The 21,770-nt window shown below is 36.5% G+C and overlaps 1 protein-coding gene across 2 annotated transcripts in view; it reads left to right on the top strand.

Moving 5' to 3' along the window:
- Nucleotides 1-21,770, top strand: part of GTF2E2 (general transcription factor IIE subunit 2) — a 136,616-nt gene that overhangs the window by 16,968 nt on the left and 97,878 nt on the right. For both annotated transcript variants that reach the window (XM_077144501.1, XM_077144504.1), the window contains exon 3: nucleotides 2,730-2,821. In XM_077144501.1, coding sequence (XP_077000616.1) covers nucleotides 2,730-2,821 — 92 coding nt within the window. The remainder of the gene's footprint in view (nucleotides 1-2,729; nucleotides 2,822-21,770) is intronic.

Below are 21,770 nucleotides of genomic sequence, written 5' to 3' on the forward strand. Positions count from 1 at the left end.
CTTAGTCTTTAACTGTAAAATTGCAAATCCTTCAGTGAAAATGTATGTGGTAGGGCTAGAAGATAATGTTCAAAGAGATAGCCTAGGAAACAAAGAGTCAGGGTTTACAGCCTGCTATTTCCTACTGGAAGTATGCATGAAATCTCATAAATGAAATTTTGTATTCTTTTTTCCTTTCTTCTCTTCATTTCTTTTCTTTCAATGCGACTTATTCCATATATAAATCTTGCCCTCCAGAACTGATTATTTCTATGTAGTAGTTTGATTTAGTTTGAGAAGTCCAAGGGAAAGGAAATAAGATTTAGTTTAAAGGGAGAGGTTTAGTATAGATGGGTTACACTACCTACATTAAAAAGTATTCTGTGAAATTTAAATGGCAAAAGTATCCCTAGTTGAATTTAGAGATAGAAAGTATTTATTGGTATATTATTTAAGATTGTGAATTAAGCATAAAAGAATCAAGGTTTTAAATTATGGGAGTGGCTGTTAGCACAGGAAACTAGGAAAATGTTTGATATGCAGATCTATTTTTTTAAGATTATAAATTGCTTAGCATATTAGTTTCTGGGGCCATTAAAGGGGTATGTGGAAATATCCTTATTAATTAATTAATTAATGCATTCAACAGATACTGATTATGAATTTACTATGCGTGGCCTTGAGTTAAGTGCTAGAGACACCATGGTAAACAAAACTGTATGTGGTTCATAATTTAAAAATTGTATTAATTTGCTGTGGTTGCCATAACAATTTATACCATGAACTTGGTAGCTTAAAACAACAGAAATTTATTCTCTAATAATTCAGGATGCTACCAATTCTGAAATCAAAGTGTCAGCAGGGCCATGTTCTCTCTGAAGTCCTTGAAGAAAAATCCTTCCTTTCCTCTTCCAACTTTGGTGACCTCAGACATTCCTTAGCTTATGGCAGCATAGGTCCATCTTCAAATAACCTTCTTTCTTGTGTGTCTCCTCTGTGTCTCTGTGTCCAAATCCCCTTCTCCTTCCCCTTATAAAGACACTGTTTTAGGAATTAGGGCCCACTCTTAATTCAGTATGACCTCATCTTAACTTGATTTGTAAAGACCCTGTTTCCAAGTAAGGGCACACTCACAGTTCCTGGGGTTAGGACCTGAGCCCATCTTTTTAGGAGACAGAGTTCAACCCACTACACCAATTGTATGGTGTTATCCTTAACAGATTATCATCCCTTTTAGTCTTCCCAGTTAGTTGTTGTAATATAGGATAAATTTATGTTATTTTACTAAATTTGAATAAGAAAACACTAAATGTGCACTTACGAGTTTCTATACTTTATCAGAATCACTAGTTTCAGATAGAATAATCTGTGTAAAGGCTACTTAATGGTTCTTATACAAGGCAGTATATAACAGATTTTGCAACTGGATAGGAATCTATACTCTGCCACTTACTACCCTCAATTTTCTTATGTTTAAAAGGGGATAGTAATATCTCCTAAGTAGGATTTTTGGTAGGGATCAGATGAGGAAACATTTAGCATGCTTCTTAGCATGTAGTAAGTGTTTAATAAATGTTAATTAGTATTACTGTCATGTCTTGAATACCTTGGGAAGATGAATTTTATAGGTAGAAAGCTATTCTTAATATCATAGTTTATAATTTATGAAACATAGGAAACTATACTTTAATGTTCCAATCAAGTTATTGTCAACATTGAAACAGTTATATTTTACAGGAAAAGTGCATATAAAGTTTGTTATGGTCTCAAGAAAGCATGTTCAATAAAGCCTTTTCAGTAACTAATCTCAAAGGAGTATCATGCTGCCATCTAGAAGATACTCTTTTGGGTCTCTGACAATTCTTACATTTGACTTGTGGTTGCTCTAATGTATTTTTAATCTTTTTTTTTTTTTTTTTTTTGCATGGACAGGCACCGGGAAACGCTAATGTATTTTTTTGTTTGCATTATTACCAAGCTGGTGCCAGAGATTGATCTCCTCAACCCCCTTTTATTTAACTTACTCCTCTGTGGACCAGCCACATGGCAACTTTGTAATAGCTGATCTGATGCCTTGCATATAGGACTTCTGAAATGTTTTTCTAGTGTTCATTACAATTTTTTTTTGTTGCTCCTGCCTATGACAAATGGAAATTGTTTGTGGTGCACTGATGGCATTAGGGTTTCTGTCTCTAAGTATGCAGCAAAGTAATAGGTGTTCTAAAACAAATTATCTTCGTAGGGACGGGGGTGTGGATTGATGTATGATAAATTGGATTTTTTTTTTTGGTGCATGGTCTGGGAATCAAACCGAATTCCTCATGGAAGGATAAATTGGATTTCCAATCCCTCAGAAGTGTTCTACCCACTTCTTGTGTTTTAAACCTGTTAGAAGGGCCCTATGGATCAGACTGAGGTTTGTATTATTCTCTCATTTGAAAAGCTATGCTTCTAATTATGGGGGAAACCTAGGCAGAATTAAGAGTGTGATAAAGATACTTATAAAACAAAGGTATTTTAATAATTTTTGAATTATTTGCACTTTGTTCTTGTTCTTAGTGATAATATTGAGAATTTATTATACATGTGGGAGATTTTGTATTTTTCACCAAAATTTTAGAGAGTAGAATTCATTAGATGGAAAAACTCAAATAAGAACTGTTTTGCCAGAAAATAATCATAGATGATTAAAAGTCTTAATCACGTCTAATATAAAAATGTTATAATTATTTTTTAAACTTCATTTCCAGATCATAGCAATGGATCATTTAACTTGAAAGCTCTATCAGGAAGCTCTGGATATAAGTTTGGAGTTCTTGCTAAGATTGTGAATTACATGAAGGTAAGTTCTTAAGTAACAAAAATACTACTTAATTTTTTGACAAAAGAAGGGGATTTTCAGAAGTTTGTATATACATGTCAAAATTTATCAAATTGTACATTTTAAACATATGCAATTTATTGTATGTGAATTATACCTCCATAAAGCTATAAAAATTATTTAGTGTGTCAAGCTTTGGACATTATTATTAAATTGGTATTGCTGTCAACCACATAGGTATATTTAATTTATATTCATTCAAGTATACAGATTTTTTAAAAGCAGTTTTATTTACACATTGTGTAGTCCATCCAATGGGTGCAATCAGTGGCTCTCACTATGATCACAGAGTTATGTTTTTAGTAGCGCAATCAATTTTAGAACATTTTCATTGCTCCAAAATGAAAAACCCCATGCCCCTTATAAATTATTGACACATAGCATTGATCTGGTACCTTTGTCACAATTGATGGAAGAATATTAAAATATTACTCCTAACTATAATCTATAGTTTGCATTAGGTGTATTTTTTCTCATATACCATCCTATTATTGACACCTTGTAATAGTGACGTGTATTTGTTCTAATTCATGGAAGGACATTCTTATACTATTAACTACCTAGATCATCTGCCAAAGGGTTCGCTATACAGCCCCATGATTCATCCTGTAGTTTTCCTTCAAGTAACATATATGACCCTAAACTTCCCCTTTCAACCACAATCATACACACGATTCAGTGCTGTTAGTTACACTCACAGTCATGTGCTACCATCACCTCTATCCATTTCCAAACATTTATAATCAAGCTTATTAAAAATTCTGCACAAATTAAGTATGGTCTCCCCAACTTCTCCCCTCATTCTGTCTTTTGGTAATCTGTATTCTAGATATTAACTCCATGAGTTTGCTCATTATACTTAGTTTTATTGGTGAGATCGTACAATATTTGTCCTTTTGTATCTGCCTTATTTCACTCACCATAATGTCCTCAAGGTTCACCCATGTCACATTCATCAAGACTTCGTTCCTTCTTACAGCTGAATAATATTCCAGTGTATATATATGTATAAATTTATCCATTTATCTGTTGATGAACACGTGGATTGTTTCCATCTTTTGGCAATTATGAATAATGCCACTAGGAACATCAGTATGCAAATATTATTTGTATCCCTGCTTTCAATTCTTCTGTGTATACTGAGTAGTAGGATTACTGAATCGTAAGGCAACTCTTTACTTAACTTCCTGAGAAACTGCCTAACTATCTTCCACAGTATCTATACCATTTAACATTCCCACCATTACTAAGTGTTTCTCTTTCTCCATATTCTCTCTAACATTTCTAGTTTTTTGTTTTTTAATAGTGGCCATTCTAGTAGGTGTGAAATAATAATCTCGTTGTGGTTTGATTTGCATTTCCCTGATAGCTAGTGATTTTGAGCATCTTGTCATGTGCTTTTTAGCCATGACAAGTATTTCTTCTTTGGAAAAATGTCTATTTAAGTCTTTTGCCCATTTTTTAATTGGGTTTGTCATTTTATTGTTGAGTTTTAGGATTTCTTTATATACTCTGGATATTAAACTCTTATTGGATATGTGGTTTCCAAATATTTTCTCCCTTTGAGTAGGCTGCCTTTTCACACTTTTGACAAAGTCCTTTGAGCTCCTACTAATTGACAGATTCAGCACAATCCCTATCAAAATTCCAGTAGCCTTATTTGAAGAAGTGGAAAAGCCAATTTTCAAATTTATTTGGAAGGGAAAGTAAATTTGAACAGTTAAAAACATCTTGAAAAAGAAGAATGAAATTGGAGGATGCAGACTTCCTGGTTTTAAATCATATTACAAAGCTACAGTGCTCAAAAACAGCATGGTACTGGCATAAAGATAGATATGTAGAGTTCAGAAATAGTCACATCTATGGCCAATTCATATTTGACAGGACTGTCAGGTCCACCTAACTGGGATAGAATAATCTCTTCAACAAATGGTGCTGGGAGAACTGGATAATCATATCTAAAAGAATGAAAGAGGACCCCTCAAAATGTATCAAAGACCTAAATATAAAAACCAAGACCATAAAACTCTTGGAACAAAATGTAAGGAAGTATCTTCAAAATCTTGTGGTAGGCAGTGGTTTCTTGGGTATAAAGACTGAAGCACAAGTAACAAAAGAAAAAATAGATGAATGGAACCTCCTCAAAATTGAACACTTTTGTGCTTCAGTCTATGAACATGGAATGTCTTTCCATTTATTTAGGTTGTCTTTGATTTTCTTTTAGCAGGTCCTTTACATCCTTGGTTAAGTTTATAACTAGATATTTGATCCTTTTAGCTGCTATTGTAAATAGAAATCGTTTCTGATTACCTTTTCGGAGGGCTCATTACTAGTGCATAGAAACTTGACTGATTTTTGCATGTTGATCTTGGATTCCATCTGTACCAATTTGAATCTGTGGTGGACCCTAGAAAAACCATATCCTTTAGTCCTCATTCAGTATTGCTGGCTGGGAGTTTTTTGATTCTTCCCATGAAGATTTGCTCACCTGATTGTGGGTGTTAATTTTTGATTAGAGGGAGATGCGACTCCACCTATTCCAGGTGGGCCTTGACTGGAATCCTTTAAAAGAGGAAACATTTTGGAGGGAGTCCCTTTTAGAGCCATGAGATAGCCATTAGAACTATGAGAGCCCATGCAGCCAGATACCTTTGGTGATGAAGAAGGGAAACACCTCCTGGGGAGCTTCATGAAACAAGAAGTCTGGAGAGAAAGCTAGCAGATGGCGCCATGTTTGCCATGTGCCTTTCTGGTTGAGAGGGAAACCCTGAACTTCATCGGCCTTTTTTTTAAGTGAAGGTAACCTCTTGTTGGTGCCTTAATTAGAACATTTTTATAGACTTGCTTTAATTGGAACATTTTCATGGCCTTAAAACTGTAAACTTGCAACTTAATAAATTCCCCTTTTTAAAAGCTTTCCATTTCTGTTATATTGCATTCTGGCAGCTAGCAAACTAGAGTACTATCACTTTGCTGACCTTCTTTATTAGCTCTAGTATAGCTTTGCTGTAGATTTTTCAGGATTTTTTTTAAGTTTTTTATCATGAAATATAACATACACAGATAAGCAGTAAATTTCAAAGTATGTTGTAACAAGTAGTTATAGAATAGATTACAAAGTTTGGTATGGATTACAGTTCCATAATTTTAGGTTTTTCCTTCTACTGTTCGAAGACACTGGAAACTAAAGAAATATCAATACATTGATTCAGCAGTCATACTCATTTGTTAAATCCTATCTTCTCTGTTATAACTCCTCCTCCTTCTTTGATCCTTCTCCCAGTCTTTAGGGGTATTTGGGCTATGCCCATTGTAACTTTTTTGTGTTAGAAAGGGCTGTTGATTGTATGGGATGGAGGGATGGAACTGGTTGATGTTCTTGGATAGGGTTTCAGGACTTATCAGATTGGATGAGAACCACAGAACCCACACAGCCAGAGACCTTTGGAGATGAAGAAGGAAAAAGCTCCCAGAAGAACTTCATGAGACAAGAAGTCAGGAGAGAGTGCTAGCAGATACCACCATGTTCGCCATGTGCCTTTCCAGTTGAGAGAGAAACCCTGAACTTCATTAGCCTTTCTTGAGTGAAGTTAACCTCTTGTTGGTGCCTTAAGTTATACCCTTAGGCATAAGCATAGGTAGACATAGCTCCTCTGTTATAGAAATAAGCTTCTAAGAGCAAGCCTTAAGATCAAGGGCTCTGCCTTTGGACTTGAGAGTGCTTACCTACTTTTTATAGAATCATCCAGAGTATAATATATCACAGTATTTTTGTTCCCTTTTTCTTTAGGTTTTTGTTCAACAAGATGGGTCTGAATGTGCTTTGGTTTCTATATTCGACTTGTGATTCCTACTAATTAGCTCTTTTTAAAAAATATTTTTATTGACAAATCTTCACACACATACAGTGTATGCATGGTTTATTTTAGTGGCTCACCATATTATCACATAGTTATATATTCATCACCACTATTATTTCTTAGAACATTTGTATTACTCCAGAAAAAGAAATACAAAGAAAAAAGAAAAAGCTCATATATACTATACCCCTTACCCCTCCCCCTATTGAACACTAGTATTTCCGTCTACCCAGTTTATTTTATTCCTTATCCCCCCTATTATTTATCCATATCTTTTTTACCATATGATCATTCAATTTTTGATATATAATCAATCACAATATTATCACAGTTGTATATTCATCATCATGATCATTTCTTAGAACATTTGCATCAATTCAGAAAAAGAAATAAAAAAGAAAACAGAAAAAAATTCATACATACCATACCCCTTACCCTCCCTTTCATTGATCACTAGCATTTCAATCTACTAAATTTAACATTTGTTCCCCCATTATTTATTTATTTTTAATCAATATGTTTTATTTGTCGTTCGATAAGGTAGATAAAAACATCAGACACAAGGCTTTCACAATTACACGGTCACATTGCGAAAGCTATATCATTATACAATCATCTTCAAGAAACATGGCTACTGGAATACAGCTTTACATTTTTTTTACTCATCTGTCCATACTCTGGATAAAAGAAACAACAGACACAAGGTTTTCATGTTCCAGCAGTCACACTGTAAATGTTTTCTCTTAAGGTAAATGTTAATACAGTTGTCTTCAAGAATCAAGGCTACTGGAACACAGCTCAATAGTTCCAGGTATTTTCCTCCACCCACTGCAGTACACCATAAACTAAAAAGGAATATCTGTATAATGCATAAGAATAACCTCCAGGATAACATCTCAACTCTGAAATATCTTAGCCTCTGAAACTTATTTTGTCTCATTTCTCTCTTCTCCCCTTTGGTGAAGATGGCTGTCTCAATTCCTTTTTTAATTCCTTGCTGGGTCCTGGCTTTTCCTGGGATTTCTGTCTCACATTGCCAGGAAGATTTATACCCCTGGGAGTCATGTCCCAGATAGGAGGGAGGTCAGTGAGTTCACCTGTCGAGTTGACTTAGAGAGAGAGGCCACATCTGAACAACAAAAGAGGTTCTCTGGGGGTGACTCTTAGGCCTCATTTTAAGTAGGCTTAGCCTGTCTTTTCAGAACTTTCTAAATATAGGGTCATGTCTTCTAAAAATAGTGAGTTTTACTTCTTCCTTTTTTATTTGGATGCCTTTTATTCATTTTTCATGCCTAATTGCCGTAGCTAGAACTTCTAGCATAATGTTGAATTAAAGTGGTGACAGTGGACCTCCTTGTGTTATTTCAGATCTTACAGGGAAAGCTTTCAGTCTTTCACTATTGAGTACTGTGTTAACTGTGGGTTTTTCATATATGCTCTTTATCATGTCAAGGAAGTTTCCTTCTATTTCTATCTTTCGAAGTATTTTTATGAAGAAAGGATGTTGGATTAGGTCATATGCTTTTTCTGTATCAATTGATATGATCATGTGGTTTTTTTCCTTTTGATTTGTTAAGGTGGTTTATTACATTAATTGATTTTCTTCGGTTGAGCCACCCTTGTATACCTAGGATAAAATGCACTTGGTCATGGTGTATGATTCTTTTAATGTGCTGTTGGATTTGATTTGTAAGTATTTTGTTGAGAATTTTTGCATCTATATTCATTAGAGAAGATTTGGTCTGTACTTTTCTTTTCTTGTGGTGTTGTTTTCTGACATTGGTATTAGAGTGATACTGACCTCATAGAATGAATTAGGTAGTGTTCCCTCCTCTTCAATTTTTTGGAAACATTTGAGCAGATTTGGTATTATTTCTTCTAGAAATGATTGGAAGAATTCTCCTGGGAAGCTTTCTGGTCCTAACTTTGTTGGCTGATTTAATCTCTTATTATTAGTTTATTGAGCTCTTTTATTTCTTCTCTGGTCAATATAGAGTATTTGTGTATTTCTAGGTTTTCCATTATATTGGAAATTGTCTAGTAAGTTGTCTAGTTTGTTGGTGTACAGTTGTTCGTGGTAACCTCTTTTGATCTTTTTTATTTCTTCAGGGTCCATGGTAATCCACCCCCCATCCCCCCGCCCATGCTCCATTTCTGATTTTATTTATTTCAGCTTCTCTCATTTTGTTTTTATTAGTCTAACTAAGCGTTCTTCAATTTAATTGATTTTTCTCAAAGAATCAACTTTTGGTTTTACTGATTCTCTCTGTTGTTTTTTTCATTCTCCATATTATTTATTTCTGCTCTAATCTTTGTCATTTCTTTCTTTCTGCTTGCTTTGGGATTAGTTCGTTCTCCAGTTTCTGTAGTTGTTGAGTTAGGACCTTGGTTTTAGTTCTGTCTTCCTTTTTAATGTAGGCATTTAGGGCTATAAAATTCCATCTCAGCACTGCCTTCACTGCGTCCTATAAGTTTTGGTATGCTATTCTTGTTTTCATTCACTTCAAGATATTTACTGATTTCTCTTGCAATATTTTCTTTGACTCACACTGGTTGTTAAAGAGTGTGTTATTTATGCTCCATATACTGTATTTCCTGGTTTTCCATTTGTTATTGATTTACAGTTTCATTCCATTATGTTTGAAGAAAGTGCTTTGTATAATTTTAGTGTTTTTTAATTTTTTTTTTTTTTACTTTTTTTTTTTTTGGTGTTCAAACTTTTTTTTTTATTATTAATTAAAAAAAGAATTAACAAAACAATTAGAAATCATTCCAATCTACATGTACAATCAGTAATTCTTAATAACATCACATAGTTGCATATTCATCATTTCTTAGTACATTTGCATCGATTTAGAAAAAGAAATAAAAAGACAACAGAATAAGAGTTAAAACAATAATAGAAAGAAAAAAAAACAAAAACAACAAAGAAAACAAAAACAAAAAACCTATACCTCACATGCAGCTTCATTCAGTGTTTTAACATAATTGCATTACAATTGGGTAGTATTGTGCTGTCCATTTCTGAGTTTTTATATCCAGTCCCGTTGTACTGTCTGTATCCCTTCAGCTCCAATTATCCCTTCTCTCTTTTTTTTTAATTAACGGAAAAAAAGAAATTAACCCAACATTTAGAGATCATACCATTCTACATATGCAATCAGTAATTCTTAACATCATCACATAGATGCATGATCATCATTTCTTAGTACATTTGCATTGGTTTAGAAGAACTAGCAACATAACCGAAAAAGATATAGAATGTTAATATAGAGAAAAAAATAAAAGTAATAATAGTAAAATCAAAACAAAACAAAACAAAACAAAACAAAAACCTATAGCTCAGATGCAGCTTCATTCAGTGTTTTAACATGATTACTTTACAATTAGGTATTATTGTGCTGTCCATTTTTGAGTTTTTGTATCTAGTCCTGTTACACCGTCTGTATCCCTTCAACTCCAATTGGCCATTATCTTACCCTGTTTCTACCTCCTGCTGGACTCTGTTATCAAGGACATATTCCAAATTTATTCTCAAATGTCTGTTCACATCAGTGGGACCATACAGTATTTGTCCTTTAGTTTTTGGCTAGACTCACTCAGCATAATGTTCTCTAGGTCCATCCATGTTTTACATGCTTCATAAGTTTATCCTGTCTTAAAGCTGCATAGTATTCCATCGTATGTATATACCACAGTTTGTTTAGCCACTCTTCTGTTGATGGAGATTTCGGCTGTTTCCATCTCTTTGCAATTGTAAATAACGCTGCTATAAACATTGGTGTGCAAATGTCCGTTTGTGTCTTTGCCCTTAATTCCTTTGAGTATATTCCCAGCAATGGTATTGCTGGGTCGTATGGCAAGTCTATATTCAGCTTTCTGAGGAACCGCCAAACTGCCTTCCGCAGTGGTTGCACCATTTGACATTCCCACCAACAGTGGATAAGTGTGCCTCTTTCTCCGCATCCTCTCCAGCACTTGTCATTTTCTGTTTTGTTGATAATAGCCATTCTGGTGGGTGTGAGATGATATCTCATTGTGGTTTTGATTTGCATTTCTCTAATGGCCAGGGACATTGAGCATCTCTTCATGTGCCTTTTGGCCATTTGTATTTCCTCTTCTGATAGGTGTCTGTTCAAGTCTTTTTCCCATTTTGTAATTGGGTTGGCTGTCTTTTTGTTGTTGAAATGAACAATCTCTTTATAAATTCTGGATACTAGACCTTTATCTGATATATCATTTCCAAATATTGTCTCCCATTGTGAAGGCTGTCTTTCTACTTTCTTGATGAAGTTCTTTGATGCACAAAAGTGTTTAATTTTGAGGAGTTCCCATTTATTTATTTCCTTCTTCAGTGTTCTTGCTTTAGGTTTAAGGTCCATAAAACCGCCTCCAGTTGTAAGATCCATAAGATATATCCCAACATTTTCCTCTAACTGTTTTATGGTCTTAGACCTAATGTTTAGATCTTTGATCCATTTTGAGTTAGCTTTTGTATAGGGTGTGAGAGATGGGTCTTCTTTCATTCTTTTGCATATGGATATCCAGTTCTCTAGGCACCATTTATTGAAGAGACTGCTCTGTCCCAGGTGAGTTGGCTTGACTGCCTTATCAAAGATCAAATGTCCATAGATGAGAGGGTCTATATCTGAGCACTCTATTCGATTCCATTGGTCGATATATCTATCTTTATGCCAATACCATGCTGTTTTGACCACTGTGGCTTCATAATATGCCTTAAAGTCAGGCAGCGCGAGACCTCCAGCTTCGTTTTTTTTCCTCAAGATGTTTTTAGCAATTCGGGGCACCCTGCCCTTCCAGATAAATTTGCTTATTGGTTTTTCTATTTCTGAAAAATAAGTTGTTGGGATTTTGATTGGTATTGCATTGAATCTGTAAATCAATTTAGGTAGGATTGACATCTTAACTATATTTAGTCTTCCAATCCATGAACACGGTATGCCCTTCCATCTATTTAGGTCTTCTGTGATTTCTTTTAGCAGTTTTTTGTAGTTTTCTTTATATAGGTTTTTTGTCTCTTTAGTTAAATTTATTCCTAGGTATTTTATTCTTTTAGTTGCAATTGTAAATGGGATTCGTTTCTTGATTTCCCCCTCAGCTTGTTCATTACTAGTGTATAGAAATGCTACAGATTTTTGAATGTTGATCTTGTAACCTGCTACTTTGCTGTACTCATTTATTAGCTCTAGTAGTTTTGTTGTGGATTTTTCCGGGTTTTCAACGTATGGTATCATATCGTCTGCAAACAGTGATAGTTTTACTTCTTCCTTTCCAATTTTGATGCCTTGTATTTCTTTTTCTTGTCTAATTGCTCTGGCTAGAACCTCCAACACAGTGTTGAATAATAGTGGTGATAGTGGACATCCTTGTCTTGTTCCTGATCTTAGGGGGAAAGTTTTCAATTTTTCCCCATTGAGGATGATATTAGCTGTGGGTTTTTCATATATTCCCTCTATCATTTTAAGGAAGTGCCCTTGTATTCCTATCTTTTGAAGTGTTTTCAACAGGAAAGGATGTTGAATCTTGTCGAATGCCTTCTCTACATCAATTGAGATGATCATGTGATTTTTCTGCTTTGATTTGTTGATATGGTGTATTACATTAATTGATTTTCTTATGTTGAACCATCCTTGCATACCTGGGATGAATCCTACTTGGTCATGATGTATAATTCTTTTAATGTGTTGTTGGATACGATTTGCTAGAATTTTATTGAGGATTTTTGCATCTGTATTCATTAGAGAGATTGGTCTGTAGTTTTCTTTTTTTGTAATATCTTTGCCTGGCTTTGGTATGAGGGTGATGTTGGCTTCATAGAATGAATTAGGCAGTTTTCCCTCCACTTCGATTTTTTTGAAGAGTTTGAGGAGAATTGGTACTAATTCTTTCTGGAACGTTTGGTAGAATTCACATGTGAAGCCATCTGGTCCTGAACTTTTCTTTTTAGGAAGCTTTTGAATGACTAATTCAATTTCTTTACTTGTGATTGGTTTGTTGAGGTCATCTATGTCTTCTTGAGTCAAAGTTGGTTGTTCATGTCTTTCCAGGAACACGTCCATTTCATCCAAATTGTTGTATTTATTAGCGTAAAGTTGTTCATAGTATCCTGTTATTACCTCCTTTATTTCTGTGAGGTCAGTAGTTATGTCTCCTCTTCCATTTCTGATCTTATTTATTTGCATCCTCTCTCTTCTTCTTTTTGTCAGTCTTGATAGGGGCCCATCAATCTTATTGATTTTCTCATAGAACCAACTTCTGGTCTTATTGATTTTCTCTACTGTTTTCATATTTTCAATTTCATTTATTTCTGCTCTGATCTTTGTTATTTCTTTCCTTTTGCTTGCTTTGGGATTAGTTTGCTGTTCTTTCTGCAGTTCTTCCAATTGAACAGTTAATTCCTGCATTTTTGCCTTTTCTTCTTTTCTGATATAGGCATTTAGGGCAATAAATTTCCCTCTTAGCACTGCCTTTGCTGCATCCCATAAGTTTTGATATGTTGTGTTTTCATTTTCATTTGCCTCGAGGTATTTACTAATTTCTCTTGCAATTTCTTCTTTGACCCACTCGTTGTTTAAGAGTGTGTTGTTGAGCCTCCAGGTATTTGTGAATTTTCTGGCATTCCGCCTATTATTGATTTCCAACTTCATTCCTTTATGATCCGAGAAAGTGTTGTGTATGATTTCAATCTTTTTAAATTTGTTAAGACTTGCTTTGTGACCCAGCATATGGTCTATCTTTGAGAATGATCCATGAGCACTTGAGAAAAAGGTGTATCCTGCTGTTGTGGGATGTAATGTCCTATAAATGTCTGTTAAGTCTAGCTCCTTTATAGTAATATTCAGATTCTCTATTTCTTTATTGATCCTCTGTCTAGATGTTCTGTCCATTGATGAGAGTGGGGAATTGAAGTCTCCAACTATTATGGTATTTGTGTCTATTTCCCTTTTCAGTGTTTGCAGTGTATTCCTCACATATTTTGGGGCATTCTGGTTCGGTGCATAAATATTTATGATTGTTATGTCTTCTTGTTTAATTGTTCCTTTTATTAGTATATAGTGTCCTTCTTTGTCTCTTTTAACTGTTTTACATTTGAAGTCTAACTTGTTGGATATTAGTATAGCCACTCCTGCTATTTTCTGGTTGTTATTTGCATGAAATATCTTTTCCCAACCTTTCACTTTCAACCTATGTTTATCTTTGGGTCTAAGAAGTGTTTCCTGTAGACAGCATATAGAAGGATCCTGTTTTTTAATCCATTCTGCCAATCTATGTCTTTTGATTGGGGAATTCAGTCCATTAACATTTAGTGTTATTACTGTTTGGATAATATTTTCCTCTAACATTTTGCCTTTTGTATTATATATATCATATCTGACTTTCCTTCTTTCTACAGTCTTCTCCATACCTCTCTCTTCTGTCTTTTTGGTTCTGACTCTAGTGCTTCCTTTAGTATTTCTTACAGAGCTGGTCTCTTGGTCACAAATTCTCTCAGTGACTTTTTGTCTGAGAATGTTTTAATTTCTCCCTCATTTTTGAAGGACAATTTTGCTGGATATAGGAGTCTTGGTTGGCAGTTTTTCTCTTTTAGTAATTTAAATATATCATCCCACTGTCTTCTAGCCTCCATGGTTTCTGCTGAGAAATCTACACATAGTCTTATTGGGTTTCCCTTGTATGTGATGGATTGTTTTTCTCTTGCTGCTTTCAAGATCCTCTCTTTCTCTTTGACCTCTGACATTCTAACTAGTAACTGTCTTGGAGAACGCCTATTTGAGTCTAATCTCTTTGGGGTGCGCTGCACTTCTTGAATCTGTAATTTTAGGTCTTTCATAAGAGTTGGGAAATTTTCAGTGATAATTTCTTCCATTAGTTTTTCTCCTCCTTTTCCCTTCTCTTCTCCTTCTGGGACACCCACAACACGTATATTTGTGCGGTTCATATTGTCCTTGAGTTCCCTGATACCCTGTTCAAATTTTTCCATTCTTTCCCGATAGTTTCTATTTGTTTTTGGAATTCAGATGTTCCATCCTCCAAATCACTAATTCTATCTTCTGTCTCTTTGAATCTATCATTGTAGGTATCCATTGTTTTTTCTATCTTTTCTACTTTGTCCTTCATTTCCATAAGTTCTGTGATTTGTTTTTTCAGTTTTTCTATTTCTTCTTTATGTTCAGCCCATGTCTTCTTCATGTCCTCCCTCAATTTATCGATTTCGTTTTTGAAGAGGTTTTCCATTTCTGTTCGTATATTTAGCATTAGTTGTCTCAGCTCCTGTATCTCATTTGAACTATTGGTTTGTTCCTTTGACTGGGCCATATTTTCAATTATTTGAGCGTGATCCGTTATCTTCTGTTGGCGTCTGCGCATTTAGACAGATTTCCCTGGGTATTGGATCCAAAAGTTTGGAAGATTTTTCTGTGAAATCTCTGGGTTCTGTTTTTCTTATCCTGCCCAGTAGGTGGCGCTCGTGGCACACGTTTGTCTGCGGGTCCCACCAGTAAAAGGTGCTGTGGGACCTTAAACTTTGGAAAACTCTCGCCTTCCGGGAGGTTCGCTAGCCGAAGCGGCTTGAGCCGGCCCGGGGTCCGAACGCAGGGAGGGTTGCTGGTTGCCGCAGCCCAGGAAAGAGCCCGTCCGAATTTCCTAGTCGGCCCTGGGCGACAAGCATGGCGGGAGGGCGCCAGCGGCAGCGGCCCGCCCAAGAGAGTGCATGTTCCCCGGGAGTCACGGGTTTGGAAGGGGCCCCCCCCACCCGTCACCGTTCTCCGCGGCCTGGGGATTTCCGATCCAATTCTCTCAGTTGGTCCGGGGGGCTGCGCGTGGTGTGGGCGCCAGCCGCCTTGGTTTCAGGGGACCGCCTCTCCAATTCTCCCAGCCGGCCCGGGAAGGGGGACGGGAGTAACTCCGGCCGCTTGCCGCCCCGCCCGGTGAGGCCCGCGCGCCTCGGCGATCTCACCCGAGCTGCTTCTCTCAGCCAACCAGCCGTTCCAGGATGGGGTACGCTGTCTTTTTTATCTCTGTTGTAGCTTTGGGCGCTTTCTGTATGGTTTCTACTCCCCTAGTAGGTGTCCTGGAGAAGAAACTAAGATCCGCGCGTCTTACTAAGCCACCATCTTCCAGGAAGTCCTCAGTGTTTTTTAATTTCTTAAGACCTGTTTTGAGCCCCAGCATATGGTCTGTCCTGGAGAATATTCCGTGATTGTTTGAGAAGAATGTATATCTTGCTGTTTTTGGGTACAATATTCTATATATGTCTGTTAGGTCTAGTTCATTTATCATAATTTTGGTTCTCTGTTTCTATTTTTTCGGCGGGGTGGGGGGGAGGTGTATGGTCTGGGAATCCAACCTGGGTCTCCCGCATGGAAGGCAAGCATTCTACCACTGAACCACCCATTGCACCCCCTCCTCTGTTTAAATGTTCTTTCTGTTGGAGACAGTGGTATGTTGACATCTCCCACTATTATAGTAGAATGGTCTATTACTCCCTTCAGTTTTGCCAGGGTTTGCCTCGTGTTCTTAGGGGTTTCTTGAGTAGAAGCATAGATATTTATGATTATTATTTCTTCCTGGTGAATTGGCCCTGTTGTTAACATATGGTGTCCTTCTTTATCTCTTCTAATATTTTTGCACTTAAAGTCTATTTAGTCTGATATTAGTATAGCTACCTGAGCTTTTATTTATTTATTCATTTATTTATGTAACAAAACCACATACGAACACAAATATTCTTACCATATGATCATTCCATTCTTGTTATATAATCATTAACTCACAATGTCATCACATAGTTGTATATTCATCATCATGATCATTTCTTAGAACATTTGCATCAATTCAGAAAAAGAAATAAAAAGAAAATAGAGAAAAATTCATACATGCCGTACCCCTTACCTTCCCTTTCATTGTTCACTAGCATTTCAATCTACTAAATTTGTTTTAACATTTGCTCCCCCTATTATTTATTTATTTTTAATCTATATATTTTACTTGTCTATCGATAAGGTAGGTAAAAGGAGCATCAGACACAAGGTTTTCATAATCACACAGTCACATTGCAAAAGCTGTATCATTATACAGTCATCTTCAAGAAACATGACTACTGGAACACAGCTCTACATTTTCAGGCAATTCCCTCCAGCCTCTCCATTACATCCTTAACTAAATAGGTGATATCTATTTAATTCATAAGAATAACCTCCAGGATAATCTCTCAACTCTGTTTGGAATCTCTCAGCCATTGACACTTTGTCTCATTTCGCTCTTCCCCCGGTTGGTCCAGAAGGTTTTCTCAGTCCCTTGATGCTGAGTCCCAGCTGATTCTAGGATTTTTGTCCCACGGTTCCAGGAAGGTTCACACCCCTGGGAGTCATGTCCCACATAGAGAGGGGGAGGGCAGTGAGTTTACTTGTCATGCTGGCTGAGAGAGAGAGGCCACATCTGAGCAACAGAAGAGGTTCTCTTGGGGGTGACTCTTAGGCCTAATTTTAAGTAGCCGTAGCCTATCCTTTGCGGGGTTAAGAACAAACCCCAGGATTGGGGGCTCTGCCTGAGCTTTTTATTGGTTACTACTTGTATAGTATATCTTTTTCCATCCTTTCACTTTCAACTTATTTGTATCTTTGGGTCTGAAATAAATCCTTGTAAACATGTAGATTGATCATATTTTTAATTCCGTTCTGCCAGTCTTTGTCTTTTGATTGGGGAGTTTAACCCATTAACATTCAAAATATTACCTTAAAAGCATTCTTAATTCAGCCATCTTATCATTTGGTTTTTATTTGTCAGATCTATTTTTTATTCTCTCTTGTTACCCTTTAAGTTACCCTTACTTATACTCTTCAATTTTGTACCCTCTTCCAGAACTCTCTCCTGTCTTTTCTTTTTAGCTGGCCGCACTCCCTTTTACTAGTTTCTCATAGGGCTGGTCTCTTAGTAACAGACTCTTTCAGCTTCTGTTTATCTGTGAGTATTTTAAACTCTCTCTAATTTTGAAGGACAACTCTGCTGAATAGAGAATCTTGGCTTCCAATTTTTCTCTTTCAGTATATGAAATATATTGTACCACTGCTTTCTTGCATCCATGATGTCTAATGAGAAATCAGGATTTAGTCTTATTTAACTTCCCTTATATGTAGTGAATAGATTTTCTCTTGCTTTCAGAATTTTTTTCCTCATTTTGGCATTTGACAGTCTGATTAGTATTTATCTTGAACTGGTTCTATTCTGATCTGTTCTGTTTGGAGTAGGGTGTGCTTCTGGCTTTGCATATTTATGTCCTTTATAAGGGTTGGGAAATTTTCAGCCATTTTTTTCTTTGAATATTCTTCCTGGGCCTTTTCCCTTCTCTTCTTCTGAGGCACACATGCTACATATGTTTGTGTTGTTAATCAATTCCCCAAGAACTTGTTTGAATTTTTCTTTTTTTTTCCTACATTGTTCTTTTGAATTTGAATTCAGTTGATCTATCTTCTAGCTTGTGATTCGTTCTTCTGCCTCTACAAATCTGCTGTTTTATGTCTCCAGTATATTTTTAATTTTACCTACAGTGTCTTTTATTTCCATAATGTATGTTATTTTCCTGTGTATTCCTTCAAATTCTTCTTTATACCCTTCTAGTATCTTCTTAATATCCTTTATCTCTTTATGTGCGTTTTCCTTCATTTCTTTGAATTGATTCAAAATTTGTCATACATCTTTGATAAGTTGTTTCAGATGCTTTGTCTCCTCTGACTTTTATATTTGTTTCTTTGACTGGGCCTTTTCTTCTTGAGTTTATTATTCACAAATAATGCCCTATGATATGTGGTCATCTGATTATCTTGATTGGTCTATACTGAAGGTTGTTTTCTCTCTCTTTCCAGAATTCATTTGTTGCTTGGGTTTGTATTAGAACACTGCTTTCCATTCAGGTCTTCAGTATTTCTCAGCCAAAGCAGGGTATCAGGCTCTATACCCCCTGTAGAGCAGCTCCAGTGGGCCTGGATTACGGTCTGGGGAGGCTCTGAAAAGCACTCAGTTTTCCCCCGAACTTTGTGGCCTGCCGAGCAGATGGTGTTCTTTGGTAACTTAGTTGTCCTCAGAAGCTGTTTACCTCCTGGCAGGAAAGTTTCTGGCCCAGCAGGGCTGAAACTGCAGGCTTTGTGTATCCTTACTTTGACAGAAAATATCTGGCTCAGTGTGGGATTCTCACCCCAACTATACTTGGGGTGGAGGACTCCCTTGGCTGTCGCAATCTTCAGCAGTCCCCCAGGCAAGGATTTGGTCACCCGCTGCTTTGTCCCTCACAGGTTTGGGGATGGTCACCAGGAGTTACAGTCTCTGTCCATGTTTTCTCACATTCTTGGTCCCTCACTTACCTGGGCCTTGAAATGTCCTCCCCTGTCCCCTGGATTCCCAAACAGTTGATTTGTACATTTTCTCCCTGGCTGCTTGCTGCTTTTGGGAGAGATTCTGCCTTTCCCTCCCTATTTTTCCATTTTGGAAACTTCTCCTTGTTACCATTTTATATTCCACCCTCCCCAGTGGCTTATGTTCTGCCATGGATCCCTCTGGGCTTGGGGCTCTCGGTCTGTATATAGGTGGGGATTTGTTTCACTACTGTGAGAAATTTCCTAGCTGATATTTTTCTCCTTCTTTGATTCGGTATTTGTGAGATCCTTTTCCAGTCTTTTGCTTCCTCCAGAGTTCTGAACAAGAGAGAATTGTTCTTTTTTCCCTCTGAATTTCTGGGGAGAGGTTTTCAGTAGCTGTTTATGTTGCCATGTTGATGACATCACCTCTACTTTATTTTTAATATTCTCTATTGTGTCTTTCATTCCCATAATTACTGTTTTATTTCTTTATATGCTTTCAGATTCTTCTTTATCTTCTTCTGAATATCCTTTATCTCTTCAGCCATATTTTCCTTCATCTCTTTGAATTCATTTAGGAAAGTTGTTCGAACGCCATTGATTTGTTTGTTCAAATTCCATGTCTCCTCCAAAGTTTTTATAAGTTTCTTTGAGTGTTTCTTAGTATGGTTTGTAATTGTTTGTATGTTTCTTTGACTGTTTCCTTAGTATGCTTTGTAATTGTTTGCTGGTATCTAGGAATCTGATTATTTTGATGAATTTACCCTGAATTCAGTTTCCTTCCCTTGCCTAGGACTTTATTGTTGATTGGCTTTGTGCTGAGGCTCTTCTTTGACCTTTTATTCAACTTATTCTCAACCTTTGGAATTGCTTGTGTTTAACTGATCACATTTTTCTAGCTCTTCCTCATCTGATTCTTGCTCTGGACATGCATTACAATTTTTAAGATAGCACTTTTTACATATTTTTTTAACCTCTAGGAGAATGCTTTCTTTCCTCTGTTACTTATCTTCGAATCTTAATCTGTTCTATTTATTTTTATTTTTGTCTCTATAGGTTTTTTTTTTTTTTTTTTTTTTTCATTCTACTGCTTTCATTGCCTCTAGCTTCTTTTGCCTGGAGACCAAATTTTGGGAGGTGGGTCATTCCAGACCCACCATTCAGAGAGTACTTTCTGAAGTCAGTATTTCCCAGCAATACAGGAGGCTAGGGACCCACGCAGGAGTCAGACCTGCACCACAGAGCTCTGGGGAAAGGGTCAGGAAAGACACCAGAAATCTTTTTGATGATTCCTGAAGCTATCCTTTCCTGGCCTGCCCAGCAGATGGTACTCTTCAGCAGAATGTTCCCAGTAGCCCTGAAGATGTATTGTCTTTAAATCTCCACCATCTCTATCCCTGTCAGGGGCGGGTTTGAAACAATGGTTATGACCATCCCTATCCTAGGTGAACTGAAACAGCAGCACAGAGTCGGGACCTTGCAATCCAAATTTGCCAGTCAAAAGCCATGATCATTTCTTGGCTATGTCCACTCTGTTCTTGGGAACTTGAGGATTTCCATGTCCCTCTCCATCTGTAGTAGTCAGTCTGGGACCGGACTCTAAGGCAGTCCCCACCTCAAGAGTGAGGGATGGGTGCTGACTACTACCGTGGAGTGAGCTACTCACAGTTCTTTACTGAAGTTTCTCAGCCTTTTCCTCTCACTCTTCCTGAAAGTTCTCCTTGCCAACCTTTCTTGAAACAAACACAGAAACATGACCAAATAGTTGAGTTTAGTTTTCCTTTCTTGACAATAATCTCCCTCCTTTACTTAAGTATTTAAAACTTATAAGGCAAGCATAACAAGTTTCTGTCAAATAGTTGGTTTAAGTCAATACTGATTTTTCTAAGGATAAGCTCAGGAGGTTTAATTTAAATAAAGGCCTTAAGTGATTTTAGCTAATTTATAACATGATAATTTATGGACAGTGCTGAATAGTAAAGCTGACTAACACATAACCCAAAACAATGTGAATAAAAATATAGAGTAAGACAATAGTTAAAAACAAAATTTATTAAACGTGTTGTGTTTCTTCATTCATAAAATGTGAATGTGTGTGTGTTTTAAACTATCTATGAAGAATGGAATTTACCTCTTCATTATAAAAACTCGGCTTGCTTTTTTTGCTGCACAAATACTTAATTGTGTGCCAAACTTGAAATAAACAAATACAGATTTTCTTTTCAGTTAAAGTGAAATGATTTCTGTCCTTACTCTTGATACTAGTTAAGTAAGATTGTTAGAAAGAAAACTGTACCTGAAAGAGAGCAAACACTTATCTGATTGTGGAGAAGAAAATAATTTATTCACAATCTTGCAAGAACGAGCGTCCAACCAAAATTAATAATGGCTGCTGCACCAAACAATAGAATGCCATAGGCTTCATACCCTAAGCTTAGCATGCAGGTCCCTTCCCTGTTTCTCCACTGGTTGAATACTCCAGAGGTTACACCCTATCCAGATAGTCTAACTAATAAATATTTTCTGCCAAAGTGTCCCACTTTTATTTACGCTTTTACATTTCTGTGACACTGACCATTACTTAAACTTGTTTTTACCTGTATGAGGATTTGGTGCCAATTCTAGGCTTGTGTCAGAGGCCCTCTCCTTTCCCTGCCTGCAAGAGCAGTCTGAACCATT

Source organism: Tamandua tetradactyla, chromosome 26, assembly GCF_023851605.1.
Source record: "Tamandua tetradactyla isolate mTamTet1 chromosome 26, mTamTet1.pri, whole genome shotgun sequence".
In the NCBI taxonomy this organism is placed as follows: domain Eukaryota; kingdom Metazoa; phylum Chordata; class Mammalia; order Pilosa; family Myrmecophagidae; genus Tamandua; species Tamandua tetradactyla.